Consider the following 20,814-nt stretch of genomic DNA (forward strand, 5'->3'; position numbering starts at 1 on the left):
AATGAGTATGAAAAGAAATCGGGAAATCTAAGGTTGTTAAACAAAAAGAATAAAAGTAGTTTGCGTTTTTACTAAACCCAAAGCCAAATCTTAAGCTGGTTTAAATTCAGAAAATCTTAAGGCCAGATAAACTTTAAAAAATACTTTAAAACGTTATTTTGTTCGGTGATAATGAAATGAGAATTTCACTGAATTCAGGAAATTCAGGACTTCTGGGAGACCTAGTAGCATATCTTGCTGGGTGGGGGTTGCGGGAGGAGAGTTTGCTCCGATCTAGCAAAAGATAGCAGGACATGGTTCCTAGCCCCGCAAGCCTCCCTTTGCTTTTCAGAGTGTTTCATTTGCAACTGAAATCGTGTCTGTGGGGCTACACTAATACCTGCATACCTGCAAGCTACCAAGAGTCGAAAAATTCACATTCAAGTAATATTTAGCTTGCAGTTTTCAATAAACAACACCGTCCTGAGCAGAAATCATGTGTAATTTTAATGCAAGTAATAATGTTTGGCAATTTATAATTACAGCAAACTATGCTTCATGCAAAAAGAGGTATTGTCATGCTAAACCAGCCAGGCATCTAGGGGAGCAGAATGCTGAACATTTAACGCTTATTTTTGAGTAGTTTTATAACAAAGCAAATAAAGTGATTTAGACTACAATGGCTGGCAAGATACACAGAAACAGCAAGTGATATCCCTTGCAACAGGAATGACTGTGTTCCCTCTTGCACACGATGCTCTGGTAAGGATTTTTAGCAGGTATTTTTGGTACCTCAGGACTGCACCATCTGGTTACTTTCATTCCTGTTAAAAAAATAAAAGTATTTTAAAGTCATTATTTGGGATACAGTCGCAGCTCCACAGTTGTGGACCTGAAGTGTCTACACAATAGAAAGAGGAGAAAGAGACACTGCACTAAAACTAATATATTAGGTCTGAGGTCTTAAAGTCAATAAACATCAAACTCCCTGATGTCAGGGGATGAACCTGATGGATGAATGCAGACAAGGGAAGAGGTGGATGTAGAAATAGATGAAAGAGATGTCTAGAAAGAAGAAAAAAGTTAAATTTGCAGGTGGATAAGGAAAAGTATACAGACTTGAGGGGTGTGCAAAAACAGTGATATGGCCAAAGGAGCAGAGGCATCTTACTGTTGGTAGACATAAGGTGTATGGATAGACTGCACAAACAGTTACTACAGAGAGAAGAAACATCATAGCTAATGAACTGATCGAGATGTTTTCTGTCAGAGGTCTTACCATCCCCGTGCATACTCACTTTTTTTTCCGCATAAGCATCGTCATCAGCACATTAAAAATTATTACTTTCATTAAAATTATTTTCAGGCTCAGATGTGATAAGGACAACATGTTCAGATTTTCATCTGTAAAAGTAATAAAGAATGAAAGTCACAGGACAGCCTCACTGAGATATCCTCACTTCCAGACAGATTTAAAAGCACTTCTTAATGAAGCTGTTCCATTTTGCATGATTGAGTCAGCTAGTGGGAAGGCTAATGAGACAGTGAGCAGGACTCTCTGACTGATAGACTTTAATTTCTTCCAGCTCATGTTTCAAGGGCCAGGTTTTCATTCAATAGCCACTTAATTATCCAATATGCAAGTCTGCCAACATCTAGCTGATCTAATTACAGAGTATTATGAACCCAGGATGCTGGAGGCATCCCTCCTCCTTCTCCCTAAAATTTTTTAAGATGGGCAAGGAGAAAACAAGTTATTCAACATTTTATTCAAAGAACACGAAGTCTATTTGGATTTTCTATTAATCTTAAATTGCAAAGCCATTTTCATTTGAAAATACATTTATCTATGTTGGGGAAGAAGGGAGATGTCATCAAAAAGTCACTTTATGTTTCTTTTTGACAAATTGTCTGAAATGACTGATCAAATCAGCCAAATTACTGATGAGTGTTTTTCTGAAGTGGTATTTTGTGAACATTTGGCTGTTTCCTTCTCAGCAAGGCTGCATGTTTGCAAAAGTACAGCTATTATGCAAACAGGGCAAGTGCAAAAGCAGGCTCAGCTCCTTTGAACTAGCAGGAACCGCAATTGCTTGGGCTCCAGCACTGGCTAGTATACTCCCACAGCCACGAGCTGCAGCAAAGCTTGCTGAGGTGCACAATATCTTTACTGCAACCCTGCTTCTGAGCACACACTGGAGAAACCACCTGGTTTATTAGGTGCTTGTACAACCAAAAATAAAAACAATGCTTTTGAAGTGTGAAATGCAGACAAACATCCAGCAAGGCTGACTCATATCAGTACCTTAAATCATTATGTGATGGGGTGTAGTTGTTTGGCTGGTCCTAGCATAAGCAGGTAGGCACTGGCTACACTGTTCACATAAAATTACCAGCTCAGATCCGGAAGACTACATTAACCCAATGACTTTCAGCCTTGATGTTTAAAGCCTGTTGGGCCCTTTTGGAAATTTCCAGTCTGATTTTTTTGCTCCAACAGGAATTCTGCAAACAAGGAATATTAGCAAAAACCTGGGGAGACATTTCCTCTAATCAGGTCAAGTTTACTCCTAAAATGCTGTGTACATACCTGTCCTGAAGTGTAGAGATATCCCTGTAACGCAGACAGTGCTGGCACCTGCAGATAGTAACAATAAATTTAATTAATAACAGAAAGGTACTTCTTCATAAGTTCATAGAGCTGCCTCTACTTAGAAGGGCTGGATTAGAGTTTCCGGCCAGTAAACCCTCCCATAAACACCCATTTCTGCTGTTTTCAGGACAAGCATAACATATGTTCTAATTAAACTTTGGTGTCTCATCAGACAAAGGAATTTCAAGCTTTTTAATCCCCATAGTGTGATTTTAAGATCTCTCTGCTGTGACAGTCTACTTGACCCTTAATCTTGTTTCCATCAAGGAGGAAGGCAAAAGAGAGCAACAAGGCAAGATTCCTCTGGAGTGTGGAAGCATAATTCAGCATTGCTTGCAGGATTGGGAGACGTGAACAAGTCATGCTCATACTAATAGCACAGAGACCAGAGTACTTTAGCCATGTACACACATCCAACAATGCCATTACCACTTTCAGGATCCTCAGCCTCCAGTTCTCCAAAGCCCTCATGATTTGCACCACACCACATTTTATCTTTCTTGGCCCAGTATGTTGACAGGTAGCTCGCTTCTGGTTTGCTCTCAGATGTTGTCACCTCCACGACAGCACTTGTCTGCTTCTCAGTCCCTTTAAGCTTTCCAGGGGAGTAATCTGTGATAAGGCACATTTCCAAATCCTCATCATCTTTAGAGATCAGCTTGTAGACTGAAGGAGATGGTGTAACATCTGAAAATGAAGAAGAGGCATTAGATGAGAGTACACAGTCATAGTTACTTCAATTTAATATACAGACACTTATGTGAGGTTTTTGCATGATTCTGGTGGGAAGTTGCCTGGTCATAGGGATCTTGTACTAGGACACCTTTAGAGAACCAAGGCATCCACAGCAGATGATGCAAGAGCTACATGAAACTTATGTTGATTTATATTGTGAGACAGAGAAAGTCATCAGGCAAGATCCCTAGAACATCTCAAATGATACTCACGTGGGCACCCACACTCTAGATGTCCATATCTAACCTAGTCATCCCTCTCTGTAACAGCTCAGTCCACTTTGTTCTCCAGCCTTGGCTTCCTTTTGGATCTTGTCTGGGGTTCATCCAGGACTTGCGTGTAATGGGCAGAGAGCACTCTCGCTTCACTGCTACAATGACATGTAATGTGTCTGGAAAGACCTGAGCAGCTCAGGGACATTCTGCCTTTTCTGCAAATGTGTAGTCAAATCCACCACTGACATTCAAATTTCCACTTCTTTTGCCTGTCCTGCGGGACTGTGGATAAACTACTAAGTCTTAAGGATGTCCACATTTACCAGCAGTTTAGCTAATTTTGTTCCTATGGGAGAAAGCTAGGAAAGCCACTGCAAAGAACACATGGTTGTATTTAGGGAAAGAAAGACAAAACAGATTAATGTTTCATTATGTTCCACCATCTTACAGTGGTGCAAGATTTTTTTTACTAGATTTTACCTTGTAAAAGAGGTGTTTGGGGGACTAAAGGCTGCAGATATGACACCTGGCATCTATTTCTGTTTTCTTGCTTCAAATCTGCTAGCAAGTCAGACTAGGATTTTCCACACATATCAAAACGCTACCTGTGGTTAAATTCTTTTATGGGCATTTAGCTTTGTAAACTTATACTTTAAGCATACATTTCATCTTGTCCAGCTCTTGAAGTCTTATTCTTTGAAAAGGTGCTTTCCTAAATCTTTGTTCATGTGTAATAGTAAATTGGCATGTGCATTGCAGTGCTCTAACAACGAACAGATGAAATATCATTAAAAACATACTGTAGTCAAGATGCAGATTTGGGGCTCTCAGCACCCCTCTGGCTGCATTTTCCATTTGACTTCACAATCACAGGTTTGAACCAGAGCTTCAGTTCAGATTTATAAACTAACGAAGTGTTATCATGTAGGATTGAGAGTTTAGATTAATATTTGCTCTGTCCCTGTTCACACACCGCACTGAGAAGTAGTGTATTGTAGCATATTGTATAGGGTCTTGTAGAAATACTAAAATTGTATTTTATTATTTTGTAGAAATGATTATATTTTAGAAATACTAAAGACCGCATATCTCTCAGAAGAAGAAATTTTAATTTCTTCCCATGCAGACAGTTTGGACTAAATCTTGGCTTTTAGAAAGTGTCTCAATATCTTATACAAGTGAAGATCCTAGTTCTATTACTGAGGTAAGTGCTTTTCATCTGCTCAGTTGCCAGTTGTCAGCACCTCAGAGAAATAGCCATACCTCTTTATTAGTATGATCTCAGAAAAAAACTAATCCACAAAGCCTAATGGTTCATTCTCTGGCCCTTCTGAATTGCAGTATCACCTATCCCAGCTTTGTCCTGGCTTCGAAAAACCTGATGAGATTGTCTTTTTCTAAACTACACAGGATATGGCCTAATGTACATTCTGACTCCCTCAACCCCACTCCTCACGTCCCATACTCCCAGTTACTGTTTTAGAAATAGATTTCAGTGATTGTCTGTTAGAGAGAGGAAGATAGGAGCAGATTAAAAGCTTGATGGTAGATCCCTGTATAAAGTACAGATAAACCAGGGTACATCATTGTCGTGGAGTACATGGATATGAAACAGAAGAGGAGGAACTGATAGAGCTGTTCTGCTTCTCTCTCATAATGAGTATGATGCTTTCTGAGAAGCTACCTATCTACCTTTCTCCAAATTAAGGTGTTTTTCTCCCTTTCAATCTGTGCAGTGCTTGTATCTTGAGCAGATAAAAATACAAGTTCTGTGTTTTTCAGGCAGCTTCAGCACCATCTGTTTTGCAAAATACTCATTTCTCATTCTTGCTCAGAGTGGCTGCTGGCTTTGTTCTGGTACTAGAGTCTTTTTCTGGTAAATTCCTTTGCATATTTGCACACGGTTTTGAAAGTCTGCAGATAGTCTTGGTAAATATCAGCTATTACGACCACAGCACTGTGACCTATGTTTCCTATTATTCTGTCTCAATGAGTTGGCGGATGTGTTGGAGATACTGTATAGATATTTATGACTATGTATTTGCAGGAAAGAAAGAAAAAAATATGATATGTATTTGCAGGAAAGACTGAGAAGTAAATCATGATACTCCGAGCTGTCCACCCTGCCTAATTTCATCTTTACTGAAGGATATCTTCCAGATGAAGAACAGGAGCTGTTGAAATGCTATTCCTGACCAGTCTACAGAGGAAGCCAATTCCAGAGTCTGATTTCAGGGAGACAGCAGTAGAAGTCTGTTCCAACATCAGACTGAGACATACGGATTTTTTTCCAAACAAGCTGCAGTAGTAATCCTGAAGTGGTTTAACAGCTTGTATTACACAGAGATTTCTCTCATTCTCCATTCCTGCCAAAGCAAACTCTGAATCTCTGGTCAGACTGGAATTGGTGTGATAGGGGTCTTTGATCCTTTTACCATTCCTCAACCTGAGACACAATATTCCATGGCTAGAGTAAATCTGGAGCTATGGCCCAACTCAGAGGAAATATATACCCCCTCACATACTCATACAGGCTAATCCTGACCATAAAGGAGCAACTCTAATGACTTAACAAGCACTTTAGTGATGTCTTCCAGCTGTCCTCCAATGGAGGTTCCAAAAGGTCTACCAGAGGTCTTTTGTGAAATCTGCTGGCCCTGCATGGATGATAGGATGTCAACCGCAAGGCTAGATGTCCACATTTGGTATCTGAACCTTTCTCAAGACTTCCAGTGCTTGTGTCTGGAGGCATTCAGGTAAAAGACGCCAGATCCTAGTGCAGCATCAGCTAAGTCATCTGAAGCACAAAGACTGCACAGAGATTCAATATTTGCAAATGTGAGTATATTGCTTCACTTACAGGGTTCAAGCATCATTCTGGTCTCCATCCCAAAAATATGTTTGTTGTCACCTCTGTAATTACACTTGAGGAAGTCAAACCACAAAAACCATCCAAGGTCTTTCTCACAAACCTTTAAAGAGGAAGATTTCTAGCTGAACCAAGACTAAAGCTGAATTAGTAGAGGAAAATACCCAGTATATAAGGAGAAATTAAGTGTTCAATGGACTAAATAGTTCTCTAGTATCAAAACAAGATAAATTCTGAGCTTATAGCATGTGTCCACATTAAGGAAAAGTTGAGATTAAGTTTCCTTACATTTCATAGTGGGAAACAATGCCTTATTTGTGTTCATGTAGAGATTTACTCATGCATCACCTAAACTGCAGGAAAGATTTACTATGATTTCCTCTGCTGCTCCTGTCAACAATGTTAAAGAAAGATTTTGGGGGATCAGAATGAACAATTCTGCTTATCTAATCCACTCTTTAAAGCTCACAGGTGAATGAGATGGCTTAATCCATTTATCTAACCATTGTCTGGAAACAAAAAGACTTGAAATGATTGCTCATGAACCTCCTGAGAACCTCTGTCACTTTCACAAAGTACCTTTGCATGCTTTTTCTTCCAGAATCAGAGTGGGTTTTACATTTCCAGAACAAGTTTTCAATTTTATATGCCACAGTTTTAGTTTCTAGGAAAAAATTCATAAACTCTTAGAATGGTTTGAGTTGGAAGGGACTTTAAAAGTCATCTAATCCAACCCTCAATTCAAACAATGTGAACTAAAAAAGAATAAACTTTCTGAATTAGAGATTAGCTATTCATGTAGCACCAGCCAAAAAAACAAACAAACAAAAAAAAAAAACCACACCAGCCACATCTGTTTAATGAGTAAGAAAAAAAGCATTCAAAAGAATCAATCTAAAATCCTAGTCTAAAAAAAAAAAAAGTGGAAGGTAATTTTTATGTTGATAGCAAAAAGGCAGAAGAACTTTTGATCTTACAGTTGAGGAATTGCCTCAGATGTAGATGTCTGTTTCACAGCAAAATCATATTCTTTCCTGATCAGTCTATTTAATGGGTATATTTAATTAGATTACTTATTTGGGATTTGTGCCATTTCCAAAAATTACTCTCCTAGCTCCAGATTCCCACTCACCTCAGTCTGAATCGTGCAAATACTTTAGTCTAAGCCACCTGGAAAATTTCTTCACAATGCAGTGTGAAACTAAGACTTAACCATGAACCAGAGGTATCTCTGAATTTCAGCCCCCCCCCCCCCCCCCCCCCCCCCCCATTTAAGGCAAAACACTACTACTGTCCACCAAGACTCAGAAGTTGATATGCCAGTATCATGAACCTAAGTGTCAATGATGCTGTCTCATTTCCCACTATTCCAAATCTCCTTGCTCCATCTTCACAAGCACTCTGCTGATAAATAATCCTGGGTTCATTTTCTTTCAGCCTTAACTCCTCCACTCATCATCTAGTGTTTATGTTCATTCCCCCTAAAGGCAGACCTATTCAGAAAGACTAACCAGTGGACACACTTCCCGCTCTCATACCTTCATAGCCCATCCTGCTCCAAATCTTATTCACCTGGGTTGACGTTAAATCTAGTCCCTCTTCCAAACACAGATGTACTGTATCTTTCGGCTTCCCGCTCAACAAGAAGCCATTGCAATAAATTCGTGCCTACCAGCTGCATATTCCACTGGCTCCTCATCCAAAATATGTGAGAAAGCTGTCTACCAGAGGATGACACACAAAGATATTTGGAATTTCATTTCATCTTTTCAAGTTTCTAAAGTATTTTAAAATATAACTGAGGAAAGGAAAGGAGTTACCATACATCACAATTGTAGCTTCCCTTCCAAATACAATTTTTCTAGTTCCTGACTGCTCACCCTGTAACATCAGTTTTTATGGATATAGTAGGGGACTTCATTTCTGGATTTATGAACCAAAATATCATGGCATATGCTCTTAGGCTGAGTTTAAAAATCCACTCTCTATGGCATTTAAACATGCAAAAATCAAGTCTGAAAACTTTAAAAGACAGAAACTCTATGAAAGTGCTAAACTGTTTGTGTAGCATTCAACCATGTGTGAACTGTTTGCAGCATTCTATGTGTGACTGCACCATGCCATGACTGTAACTGCACCATGCCATGACTGTTAAGCCTGTGTGAACATTACCATTTTTTCTAGCAGTTCTTTCCTGCAATGCATCACTGCCACACCATAGCCAAGCACTACTTGGATTACAAGACAGCATCTCTATTCCAACTGGTTTTTGTTAAAGGAAGCTGAAAAGAAGTTGAAACATCCTTCCACAAAAATCCCTAGTCCATCTACCCAAGGAAAAAATTATTTGCAAGTCCTAGTCTTAATACCAAACAGAAAGCTCAAACGTACTTGGAGTAACAAGAAGTTGCGTCCCGGTTCCAAATGTGAGTTTCGTATAACCCTGACTGACACACTGGTGTCAGTCTCTACAAAAATGTAGACAGGTTATTGCAATGCATGACAGCCAGGTCAACAGACATTCCAGAGCAGGGAATAACTTAAGGCAGCATTGACAAAACACATTGATTTAAGTCACCATCAAAGTACCAAAGAACTCTACTAGAAAATTATCAGGGTCAGAATGTTCATTCATTCACTGGTTACAACTGTGTATTACACCTTGCAGGGCAGTCCTAGGAACAATCTGCTTTTCCATCTGCAACATCACCTAAAATTCTTGTTCACTGTACTGTGTAGTTAGGGCCGCTGCCTTCCAATCCAAGTTTCCTCCTCAGTGTTTCACCATTTACTACTCACCTGGCTTGACCACCAGTAAGGTTCCTTTTCCTAATGCCAGCTTGTATCCTTTTCCACCCCCATAATTCACATGACCCAGGAAAACTTTGCAAGAACCCCTTTGATCTTGGTTACAGTTATCTTCTTACAGGTTTCACTGGCACATTGTAATCCTCTCTAGATCTTAGAGCTTCTCAGGCAGTTGTAAAGACAATCTGAGCCTTCTAACTCTATTATGTCAGGATTCCTATACTCTCACTTACGTAGTTATGCAGTAGCAGAAGTAAGCATTAAGTATGGCCTTGCAGCTACGACAGCGCAGTAACTCTGGATTCAAGTCCCAGTTGTGAACAGAATCCACTTGCAATATTGTGGATAATATAGTATCTGTACATCAGACAAACCAGATAAAAGGCAGTCAACTCCCATTCCAACACTAATACCAAAACGAAGCATACTGTTCCTTGGTGGGATTCTGCTACAAGCAAAACACCAGCTAAAATGGTGATAATCACCATAAGTGGATATTTTCAAAATCATAGAATGATTTAGGTTGGAAAAGGCCTTTAAAGATCATTTATTCCAATCCCCATGTAATAAGCAGGGACAACTTCAACTAGATCAGGTTGCTCACAGCCCTGTCCAACCTGACTTTGAATGTTTCCAGGGATGGGGTTTCTACCGCCTCTCTGGGCAACCTGTTCCAGTGCATCGCCACCCTCATCATAAAAAAAAAAAATCTTTCTAATATCTAATCTGAATCTATCCTCTTTTATTTTAAAACCATTACTCCTTGTCCTATTGCAACAGGCCATACTGAAAAGTCTGTCCCCATTTTTCTTATAAGCTCCCTTTGAGTATGGAAACGCTGCAGTAATGTCTCCCCAGAGCCTTCTCTTCTCCAGGCTAAACAGCAACAACTCCCTCAGTCTTTCCTCATAGGAGAGGTGTTCCATCCCTCTGATTATCTTCCTGGACCTCCTTTGGACTTGTTTGAACAGGTCCATGTCTTTCCTGTGCTGAGGACTCCAGAGCTGGACACCTCACCTGAACTGAGCGGAGGGGCAGAAATGCCTCCCTCAACCTGCTGGCCATGCTTCTTTTGATGCAGCCCAGGATACAGTTGGCTTTCTGGGCTGTGAGTGCACATTGATGGCTCATGTCCAGCAATATATTATATATAGCCTGTAATGGTTTTACTCCAGCCAGCAAAGTACCATGCAGCCACTCACTCACTTCCCATCCTGATGTCATCGGGAAAAGAATCAGAAAAAGGTAAAACCCATGAGTTGAGATAAAAACAGCTTAATAACTGAAATGGTTAAACATACTACTACTCCTGCTCCTCCTTCTGATGAAAAGGGAGATAACAAAAAGAGAAGAAAACTGAAGAAACACAAGTGATGCACAGTACAATATCTCACCACCTGCTGACCAATGCCCAGCTAGTCCCTGAGCAGAAATCAGCGGCTCCTAGCCAACACACACCCCACCCCACCCAGTTTAGATGCTGAGCATGATGTTCTGTGTTATGGATATCCCTTTGGCTAGCTTGAGTCAGCTGTTCTGGCTGTGCTCCCTTCGACCTTCTTGTCCACCTGCTCACTGGCAGAGCATGGGAAACTTGAAAAGTCCTTGATTCAGAGCAAGCACTGCTTATCAACAACTAAAACATCAGCGTGTTATCAACATCGTTCTCATCTTATATCCAAAACAGCAGTGTACCAGCTACTAAGTAGAAAATTAACTCTATCCCAGCTGAAACCAGGACATAGCCATTCTGGTATTTCAATGCATTTTCAGTTATATCATGCATTTCTTTGCTTGAGTCCAATGGAAGTGGCATGCATTTACCCCTAGGAGAAAACAATTCCACATTACTTACTTGACAGAAAAGCGAAACCAGGCTTTGTCTTAGTTTATCACAGGAATGCAGTTGATGGAAAAGCACTGAAAGCACATGCTTACCAGCAGCTACCTCAAGGAAGACTGCTTGGACAGCTGCCATGGAAAAAATTCCATTTGTTAAGATGAAATATCAGGCTACTATGACTTTGACAGCTGCCATTTCCCATATCTTGGTGTGTATCCACACCAATCTCGCAAATTAGGCAAAAAATCAGGATAAATGTACCTGGAGAAACCAGAAGTCTCGTCCCAGATCCAAATGTGAGTTTGTAACTACCTCCAAAGCCACACAATAACACAGGCCTCTACAATTTCCAGAGTGTTATTGAATGGAGCCTTCAACAGTGAAATACTCCACCAAAAGAAATCCTATTTATCTCTAGATTAGACAGATCCATCTATCTAGGATTTTTCTTCCAACTAACTTTCTTTTCATGTGTTTTTTTGCATCTTTCAAACTTCCAAACAACTGTTCCTTAATATTCTCCTCCATCATATTTATCCCATTGCTTCCAGAAAGCCACATCACAAGTTCTATTCTTCACCTCATTCCTTGTTTATTTAGTCTGCCAGTCAGTTTCCTCTCTCAAAAATCAGTTTATTTACTATAACTTCACAGCTCACCTAGTGATCAATAGCATAATACAAACTCCATCGTCCCACTGTCTTGGATTTGCCATCTGAACTAGTCAAGAGTGATTCCAGAACAAATTTGCTGTTCCGGTTTTAAGTAGAAAGCACACTTTTTGGTATGCAATTTCTTTGAGGGAGGAAGACCATTGCTTGTTCTGCCATTAAACAGTAAGTTTTCCGTATACATTCAGGAAGCTCTTAGGTTCTACAGTGTGGCCAAAGTGAGATCTGGAGCTGCTGAATACAGACATGACCATAATAGTAAATTTAGGGACATGTAAATGAACTTAGGCAGAGCCTTGATTTATAGCTCCTTTGGCTTGTTGACAGCTTCTTATAAATCCAAGTTTCTTCTTTTTCTCAGATGCTTTTGAACAGGGCCAGGAGGCTCATTTGAAATATGAGGAATTTCCTCAGAGGTATTCAGAATGAATAGTTTATTTATATTGCTATGGTTTTTAACTTGCAGTATGCAATTATTTTGAAATGATTTTAACAATCATTGCCATTTTAAGAAATGGAAACATTATTTTTCAAAAGTAAACCCAAAGCATTTAGGTATTAATGCTTCTGAAAGTATTCTTAAGAAATTCAGAAAAATTGATATATTTACAAAAAAACATCGGTATTTCAGGATCTGCCTTACTTTCTTTCCCTTTTCCAAGGGGAAGAGGCATGGGGTTTTGGGGGGATTTTTTTTTTTTCAAACACTTGTGGCAGTAACTGTCAAATCACACATTTTTTTCATGCTTTTTCATTCAAAGAAAATTATTTTGTGGTCAGGGTCACCTTTCCATCTTTCCACAGAAGTCCTTCAGTAATGAACTTTACTTCTCTACCTCTTTCCCCTCTTGTCTGGGTATTTATTCCACCCCTAGATTTTAAGACTTGTCACACTGTTCTCCAACAATTTCAGAGCTTCACTTCTAATGTGCTCCAAGCTTCACATAGATGTTGAAGGGGAAGATAATTTCACAGTCCTCAGCACTAGTTGGCTGTGTTCACAAACTTGTGATTCTGTGATCATTCTCAAGGATAAGCTTGCTTCCTGAGGTTCCAGTATATATATAATGCCTCACAATACAACGGACACCACCACACCCCCCCCCCATCATTATAACTTTACTGAGGAGTCCAAAGACCCAATACAAGCTTATATTTTGCATCTGCATACAATTAAGAGTCTTTTTATATTAAAATATTAGCAGTCACGTAAGATTCACAAAAAGTCCTATTTACCTGCTACAGCTTTATAAGACTAGTCTCATCACTCTGCATTTTGCTGGCCCATGCTGGCTTTCCCGATTTCCCTTTCCTTCTCCTCTACATGAAGGTTTTTGATTTAGGAGCCCAATTCCTGTGAACCTTCCAAGAAAAATCCTCTTGCAGATGTAACACTTCTGCTATGGCTAGTTCATCATCAGAAACAGGGAGGGGAAAATACATATGCAGCCATGGAAATCACTTGCTCTTATATTAGTTGAAAATTTATAGTCCTATCCCTAACATATTGTGGAGTGCTGAAATAGGCAAAATAACTTGCAAAGTGAAAGAAACAGTTCCAAGAGGAATCTCATTTAAGAAGTCAGACATACCTGGAGAAACCGTGAGCTTGGTTCCAGCTCCAAATGTAAGTTTGTCATAACCCACAGTTTTACACTGTGACACCGTGCTTTGCAAAATGGTGCACTGGTGTGCCCATGTACTGGATTAAGACTTGAGAACTTGCATGGCAATGCAAGATTCTTATTGGAATAATCTGACCAACATTTTTGGCTACCTCCACAGCACATATAGTGAAAAAAAACACTTCCTTCAGCCACATTCCATTGCTTGCTTCATAATTCCTGATACTCACTAGTCTAGCTATTGTCCACCACCTAGTTAGTACTCTGTTGATTCTTTCCTCTGTTTCCACACAATAGCAGCATCTGTCAATCAGTGTGCACATACACAACTTTTCAGACAGTGTTTAGAAGCTTTCTGACTGCTGCTGTTGCGTCTCACCAGTCTGTGTTACCTTTCTGCTCTGTTCTCTTGGAATGTCCACCCTCCTTTGCAGGCTGCACTTCATGTTGCATTAATTCTTGCTAGGTCCACTTTGTGGAGGGATGCCACTACCAAACATGAGCTTGTCACATGCTCCAAAGTCTGCACAGTGCTTCAGAACACAACAGAAATCTCCCTTCCATCTTTCTCCAGAACTAGGTCTTCTACAGCAACACAAGTTCATCACTAATGTTTATACAGTTACACACACAAAAGCAAGGACTCTGTAAGTGCACTATATAGTCTGTTTTTGATTATCCAGAGCCACAGAGAACCTGAGTTGCCTTAGATACCAGAAGGACCTGAATAGTATGGTTATTGTGAGAAAGGCTGAAAAAAATAATGAAGAAATATCAAATATCAGAACCTGAATTGAGGCCATGCATTCAGAGAATCTTGCATCTGAGCTAGTAAATGGAAAAACAAGAAGAAAAATCCCACCAAAAAACCCACACCACCAAACCACAAAGAGAAACCAGTTGTAGCCAAACTTGGTTAATTGAGCCAGGAGTGTACAAATGTCCCAGTCTGCAGTAGCTGGTTTTGCGTGATAAAAACTAGCTTAGCCTGTGGAATGTTCTGTAAAGCACGTCATACATAATGGGAAAATGCATTCATAGAAAAACAGAGGTTTGGGCACAGTGCATCAAAACCTGACCCACTGGTTACTGTAAAGCCCAGCATCCTTCCCTTAAGTCTACCATAAAAGACTGCTGTCCCTGAAGAGTTTGTAAATCAAAAGGAAGACAAGACCATAGTTAATTCATTAGTTAATGAGCAAAAAATATCCAAGCACCAGTGACACCTCTCTCCCATTCTTTCTGCAAAACCTAGACCACAATTCAGTTTGCTGTCCGTCACAAAAAGAAAATGGGATTTAATTTCTGGGAAAGCAGACACAACATCTAAGCCACAGGGGAAACATTTACAATTCCTTTCACTCTCTTCCAATGGGGGGAAAAATTATTCTGGCAGTCTTCTAAGAGTCTTATTTTCTTAACTATTGGGTTTTTTGAAAGCAAAAAATCTTCTGAAGAATCTACAATTCTGGCTGAAAATTTTATTACTGAAGTAGTGAAAATTTTTACTTGAGGTTTCTGATTCAAATTCTCATGGAAGTTTCTTAGGAATTCTTAGGAATAATCTTTCTTAGGAAAGATTATACTCACAATTTTCAAAGGATTTTATTTTCTTTCCTTCAGTTGTTGGACTGTTTATCTCCAAATCCAAGCAGCTATCAGAACTGGGCCCCCCCTTTAAAGTTAGGGACCAATTTTCTTATTCATAATTTTATTCCAGATGAAGGGAAGATATAAACTACAGAGTTTTCTGTGACTATTTTTCAAGCCTGAGTGTATCTAACCAATAGTTAGGCCTTTACCTAACTTGCAAAATTCACAGATCTGGAGAAATAAGATTAGTTCCTACTCCAAACAAGTTTATTAAAACTTCTGGAAGGAAAAGAGAACACTGAGCTTGCATAGACAATGCTGCAAGCATGAAGCTACTCATAATAGGAAAACCAGTTGCATGCACCTACTGAAGTTATCAATTTTTATGTCTTCTCTCCACAGCATGTTTAATTTCCATCATTGCTCTGTAGACACTCTCTCCTGTTCTACAATACCCAGCAGATACTATAGTAACCAAGAGATCACTGTTGCCATTTTTTAGTAACAGCCTGCTTCTGAACTGCATTTTGCTACTCTCCCAGCAAATATTAACTTTGGGTGGATTGAATTTTTCCACTGAACAGCTCATTGTCCCAAATCTCAGAAATCTTACTTGGTTTTACTGTGAGCCTCGTTCCACGTCCAAACGTAAGTTGGTAGGTATTCATAGACACTGTGTTGTTTGCCATAGCAAAAACCTTTGTACACTCCTATCCACCCCAATGCACCTGAATAACATTCCTCAAGGAAATCCCACAATTCTGCATGCACAGGCTTGCAATGCACTACATCTAACCTCCACATCCATTGCTTATTCTTTTTCCTCTCTGCACATCAGTCTCATTAATACCACAAGGAAGGGTCACAAGGCAATTCCCTTTCCACCTCCATCCTTGACAAATCCAAACTGGCACCATTCACTAAAGACCGCTAGGTATTTTCCCCATACACACACATCTCTGTTCTTGTATTTCACTTTCTTTTCACTTTCCAATTGCTTCCTTTCTGCAGGACGGACACTTTGCTGGTACACATTCATCAAATAGGAAATCTACCACTTCTTTCCAGGGAATAATAAAAAAATCCCAAATTGCTCCACAAAGCCACTACACTTACTTTTGAAGCTAGAGTACAATACCATCTATACTAAGTCCAGCTTGATTCAGAGAAGAGACCGCTCACCTGGAGCAACATGAAATTTGGTTCCAATTCCCCATGTGAGTTTTCTTTGTCCTCCAGTAATAGCACTATGTGACAGGACATTACAAAATGGGCCTTTTCATCCAGCCACCTCAGTGTGTGTTGAAGGGCTTGGATAAAGTCATCATGGATCCGCCTCTGAGAGAAGCTTTAAATACTCATATAGGTTTCCACAGATCTCCTCTAGCCTCTTTTTGCCAAATACTTTTTCCCATGTTCAAATACATGGGAATAACTAGCAGGATTATAGTCATGTCATGTATCAAAGATGAGAAGAACTTACTCCTTTATGATCCCTGCCCCAAGCCACTGTTGTACGGGAATGGCAAAAAGAAATGGGAATAAAAACAGGAACACATTCTAGGGTGTGAGTAACTGATGAAGCCCACCTTCCTATCAGTCCAGATTTCTATATACAGGTGGGTTTTTTCTCCAGTGCAAGAACTACAAGAGTATTTCAATCAGTACTACACATTTCAACTAGCCTTTGCTTTTTATTGCCAAGACATAGCACAGCCTTAGAACATAGCATTCGGATGAGATTGCAATATGCAGACATTAACCCACTTACTTGGCAAGACGGTGACTTTAGTACCTGAGCCAAAAGTGAATCTGAAGCCATTGACAGGACAGCAGAGCACTTTACAGATTCTCAGAGGGTTACCTCCCAGCTGGGACACCTCCACTAGCTGTACTGGCACCAGTTTCACTTACACCTTAGGCAAGTAAGAGGCTTTCACTAAATTTCTGCTACATTTCTACAGCCATTAGTCTGGCTGACAAGGACCTTTCCAGAAAGGCACAGTTGACACTTCTCAAAAAATTGTGAAGACCTCAGGCTGAGGTTTCCTCTGTCCAGCCACAACCTCATTAAAGACTACATCTGAAAGCATTCTCAGAGCCTGTGATAGGAGAGAAGGCATTTCAGGTGTGCAAAGTTAACACAAAAGGAAGAATATAAAAACACCCTTATTGCAAGAGAGGCATATGGAAGAACAATGGCAAGCAGCACACTCACTGGTCTGGATGGACAGCCTGGTCCCTGAGCCAAAGGTCAGCTTGCCGGTGCCAGAATCATAATCACACAGCATTTCCTTCCATAACAAAAAGTTCAGCAAGCCGTTGCAGAAGCAGCACCTCTCCACAAGCCTTTGCCCAGCCATGCCAGGGCTAGGAAAAACAAATCCTCTGTGTCTTCTTTCCCTTATGCCTTTGAATTCTCTTTTTGGCCTTGAGAGGGCTAAAAGTAGGAATGCAGTAAGAGAAGGCAGCATAAAGCGGAGAAGCAGGAGAAGAAAACATACTTGGCAGAACGTGTAGCTTCGTCCCTGGCCCAAACTGCAGTTTTCCTACATTGCCGGTCACACAGTGCTACACAACCTAACAAGAACCCAAGGCTCAGCCTACTCTTCTACCATCCCGCAATTTCCTTTTGCAAGGGGTGGGACAAACTCCTTGGATGGGAGACAGCATTGGCTTTGGGAACCACAACACAGAGTGGAGGGAAAGATAAAAACCGAGGGATGACTTTCTTAGGCTGCTTGGGCAATACCAGTCATTCACTGGCACAGTGACTTTTCTGGACAGACTGCCAGAACGGCTTGGTCTTGGTTTGTTGTGCAAAGGAGGAAAAGGACACTCTTGCTCTTGGCTTTCTGGTTTATCAATAACCTAAGCTTCCCCAGAGAGTTCAGTTTACCTTTCCTTTCCTATATGCTTGCCCTGTGCTGTTGCTGGAGCACAGCCTTAAGACAGAATATTTGGGTGAGATTGCAATATGCAGGCATTAACTCACTTACTTGGCAAGACGGTGACTTTAGTACCTGAGCCAAAAGTGAATCTGAAGCCATTGACAGGACAGCAGAGCACTTTACAGATTCCCAGAGGGTTACTTCCCAGCTGGTGACACCTCCACTAGTTGACCGGTACTGGCAGCAGTTTCACTTATACCCTGGGCAAGTAGGACACTCACTAAAGTGAAAACCTGATACATTTCTGCAGAGTTGTTCAATGCAGCGTAACTGCACTTTCTTGACTTTTTTCAGGGTCCTCCTCCTTCTGGCTATCTGTTCAGCCACATGAGGTTCCTTCTTTCGCTGTCCACACCTCACCTAGGCTGAAAGCAGCCTGGAGCACCATGCTCAGGACACGTTTCCCCAAATATCAGAAATCCTTCACCTGGAAACACTTTCTAGCATGAGAGCACCTTGAAATAGCACCTGTGTTCTCCTTCCCCTGTGAAAGGTGACCCAGATACAACAAGGATATCTACAGGGTGCGCCAGTGGACACTCAAGCAGTTTTGACAAAGGACACACAAGAAAGCTGCACACTCACTGGGTTGGATGGACAGCCTGGTCCCTGAGCCAAAGGTCAGCTTGTCATAGCCAGAGCTATAGTCACACAGCATTTCCTTCCATAACAAAAAGCCCAGCAAGCCATTTGAGAAGCAGCACCTCTCCCCAAGCCTTTGCCCAATCCTGCCAAGGCTTGGAGGGGCAGCAGAAGGGTGGCTGTGCTTCCCACTGCTACACAAACCCTGCTGAGGCTCAGTGGCATAGGACAGCCTCACCACGGCACACGTGGGAGCAGGTGTTTGGCCACTTTGTCCATCCCGGGCATACTGAGAGCAATGGCAATTCTGACCAGCCTGACATGGTCACCATTGGACCTATGGGTACAAACACCATTTGTGAAGGCCTTCTGCTTCTGCCCTAAGCCAAAGCTGTCCTGGAGGAAAGCAGGTGGCATGTAAGCCCATAGCCAAAGAGCCACAACCTCAAGAAGAGAGATGCTGGAAAGCCTGCTGCCCACTGCGCCAGGAACAAGCACGTTCCATTCAGGTAAAGGTAAGTGCTCAGGGAGCTGGAAAGGGTGGACTGGGATAACAAAGAGCAAGACATACCAGCAGCTGGGCAGCAGGTCTACTCACTGTGCTTCACAACCAAGCATGTCCATATCCCCAGCAGCAGGTTCAAGTTCCCTGCATTCAAAAAAGTCCTTCACACCCCAGCAAAAATGATCATCTCTCATGCCAGTAACTCTACCACTAATCTCTGTGAGATCAGCTCCTTCCCATCAACACCAGGCATTTGAATCCAAGAGCAACTGCAGCCTTGGCAAGGAGCGATCAGAAAGACATCAAGGAATACCTGGGTTTGCACCGTGTGCAGGTCTGACAGGTGCCCTATGGAGAAGCATGTCACTGCTGGACACCTGTTCCCTGGTCACCCAAACAACCTAAGCTGTTCCCAGCACCAAGGAATTCTTGTTTGTGTCTCCTGAGCTAGTAAAATTTCTGGACAAGAGGAATCTGCTGACCTGGACTCAAACTACACTTTAGGTTACCACCATGAGTTTGTGTTTGAATCAATGATGCTGCCTAAACTTCAAGCAGCAGAAAGTCTGGATCTGCTGTACGAGTGGCAGGAAAGCCATCGCTCGCTGCAGCTGTAACAGTTACAGTCCGCACACTCCCAACTCTTACCACCGCAGTAACGCAACAACAGTTGAAGCACTACCACCAGTAATCTCATGAGAATCTCATCTACAGGAGAGATCACAAATGGGATTCTGGTGCAAACAAGAGGGTTATTAATTTGATCTTTCTTCAGCAGAGCAAAGGAAAACCTTTGCTTTGGAAAGAGAAAAAAAAAAAAACCAACACCCAGGGCTGTGCTCGACAGAACCATCAGCAACCCACCCCAATTTTCACAAGTACAGATGGCCATGGTGCAAAATACTTGTCTCTATAAACAAGAGGATTCAGGACCCCAGTCTGCTTATGTGACAGGCAGAGCACAGGAGCTGGCAGGAGCAAGTGGAAGGGGTAAATTCACAGCCTTGTTGAATCAAGGTCTCTGCTGCTACCAGAGAAAGCGAAGCAAAGAGTCCCACAGATTGAACCAGTCTCCCTCCACTTTAGTTGCTAACTCATGACCAGAAAACTGTGGAGCAGAGGAGAGCTCCAAGTGGAGCAGGAAAATGCTTTGGAACTTACTGGCATTTATCCTTAGCTGAGTTCCACCTCCAAAGGTGACTTGGTTGCCGTAATTAGTCACACAGTGCTTGTCTTCACAACAAAAACCCTGTAAATCATGTCTGCCCTGCACTAGCTTGTTCCTCCCCAGCTGTGCATTGCTGACTGGGCATTTCTTTGACACCAGTCACAGCTGGTCACCCCTTCCAGCTTTGACAGAGATGACCCCTCAGTGCATCCTTATTCCATCTAGAGGAAAGATGCAGGATTGTAATCACAACTTCTCTCTCAGCCCTTAAAAAATTGACCCTGAAAGCACAGATCTGCCCCTGGACTCACTTGCACACCTTCAAAAACTCTTTCTTGGTTCTGGCTGCTCTATCTCACACACACACACACTGCATTCCCATGCAGAGCAGTTTCCAGCAGAGCTCAGCTGGGGTTTTTTTCCAAGTAAGGCATGTGACTTTCCTATCCTCGCTCCTTCAGGCAGGGTTTCTACCTACCAGGTTTGACCATCAGTTGTGTCCCATTCCCCAAAGCAGCTTTCCAAGTGGGTGCTGAAATCGCACAGTCACACACCCACTACCAAAACCCACACAGAGCTTTTCTTCCACTAAATAGGAGAAGATTCCCCATAGAGAT

General features: G+C 41.4%; 1 gene segment (V, D, J or C); it reads right to left on the bottom strand.

Annotated features, from left to right (window-relative positions):
* Window positions 1–464: 464 nt before the first annotated feature.
* On the bottom strand, window positions 465–17,283 carry LOC121086800. The segment is given in 5 exon segments: window positions 465–803; window positions 1,278–1,383; window positions 2,570–2,617; window positions 3,062–3,319; window positions 17,210–17,283. Coding segments are annotated over 5 exon segments (516 nt in total).
* Window positions 17,284–20,814: the final 3,531 nt, after the last annotated feature.

The sequence above is a fragment of the Falco naumanni genome, chromosome 4, assembly GCF_017639655.2.
Source record: "Falco naumanni isolate bFalNau1 chromosome 4, bFalNau1.pat, whole genome shotgun sequence".
NCBI classification, from domain to species: domain Eukaryota; kingdom Metazoa; phylum Chordata; class Aves; order Falconiformes; family Falconidae; genus Falco; species Falco naumanni.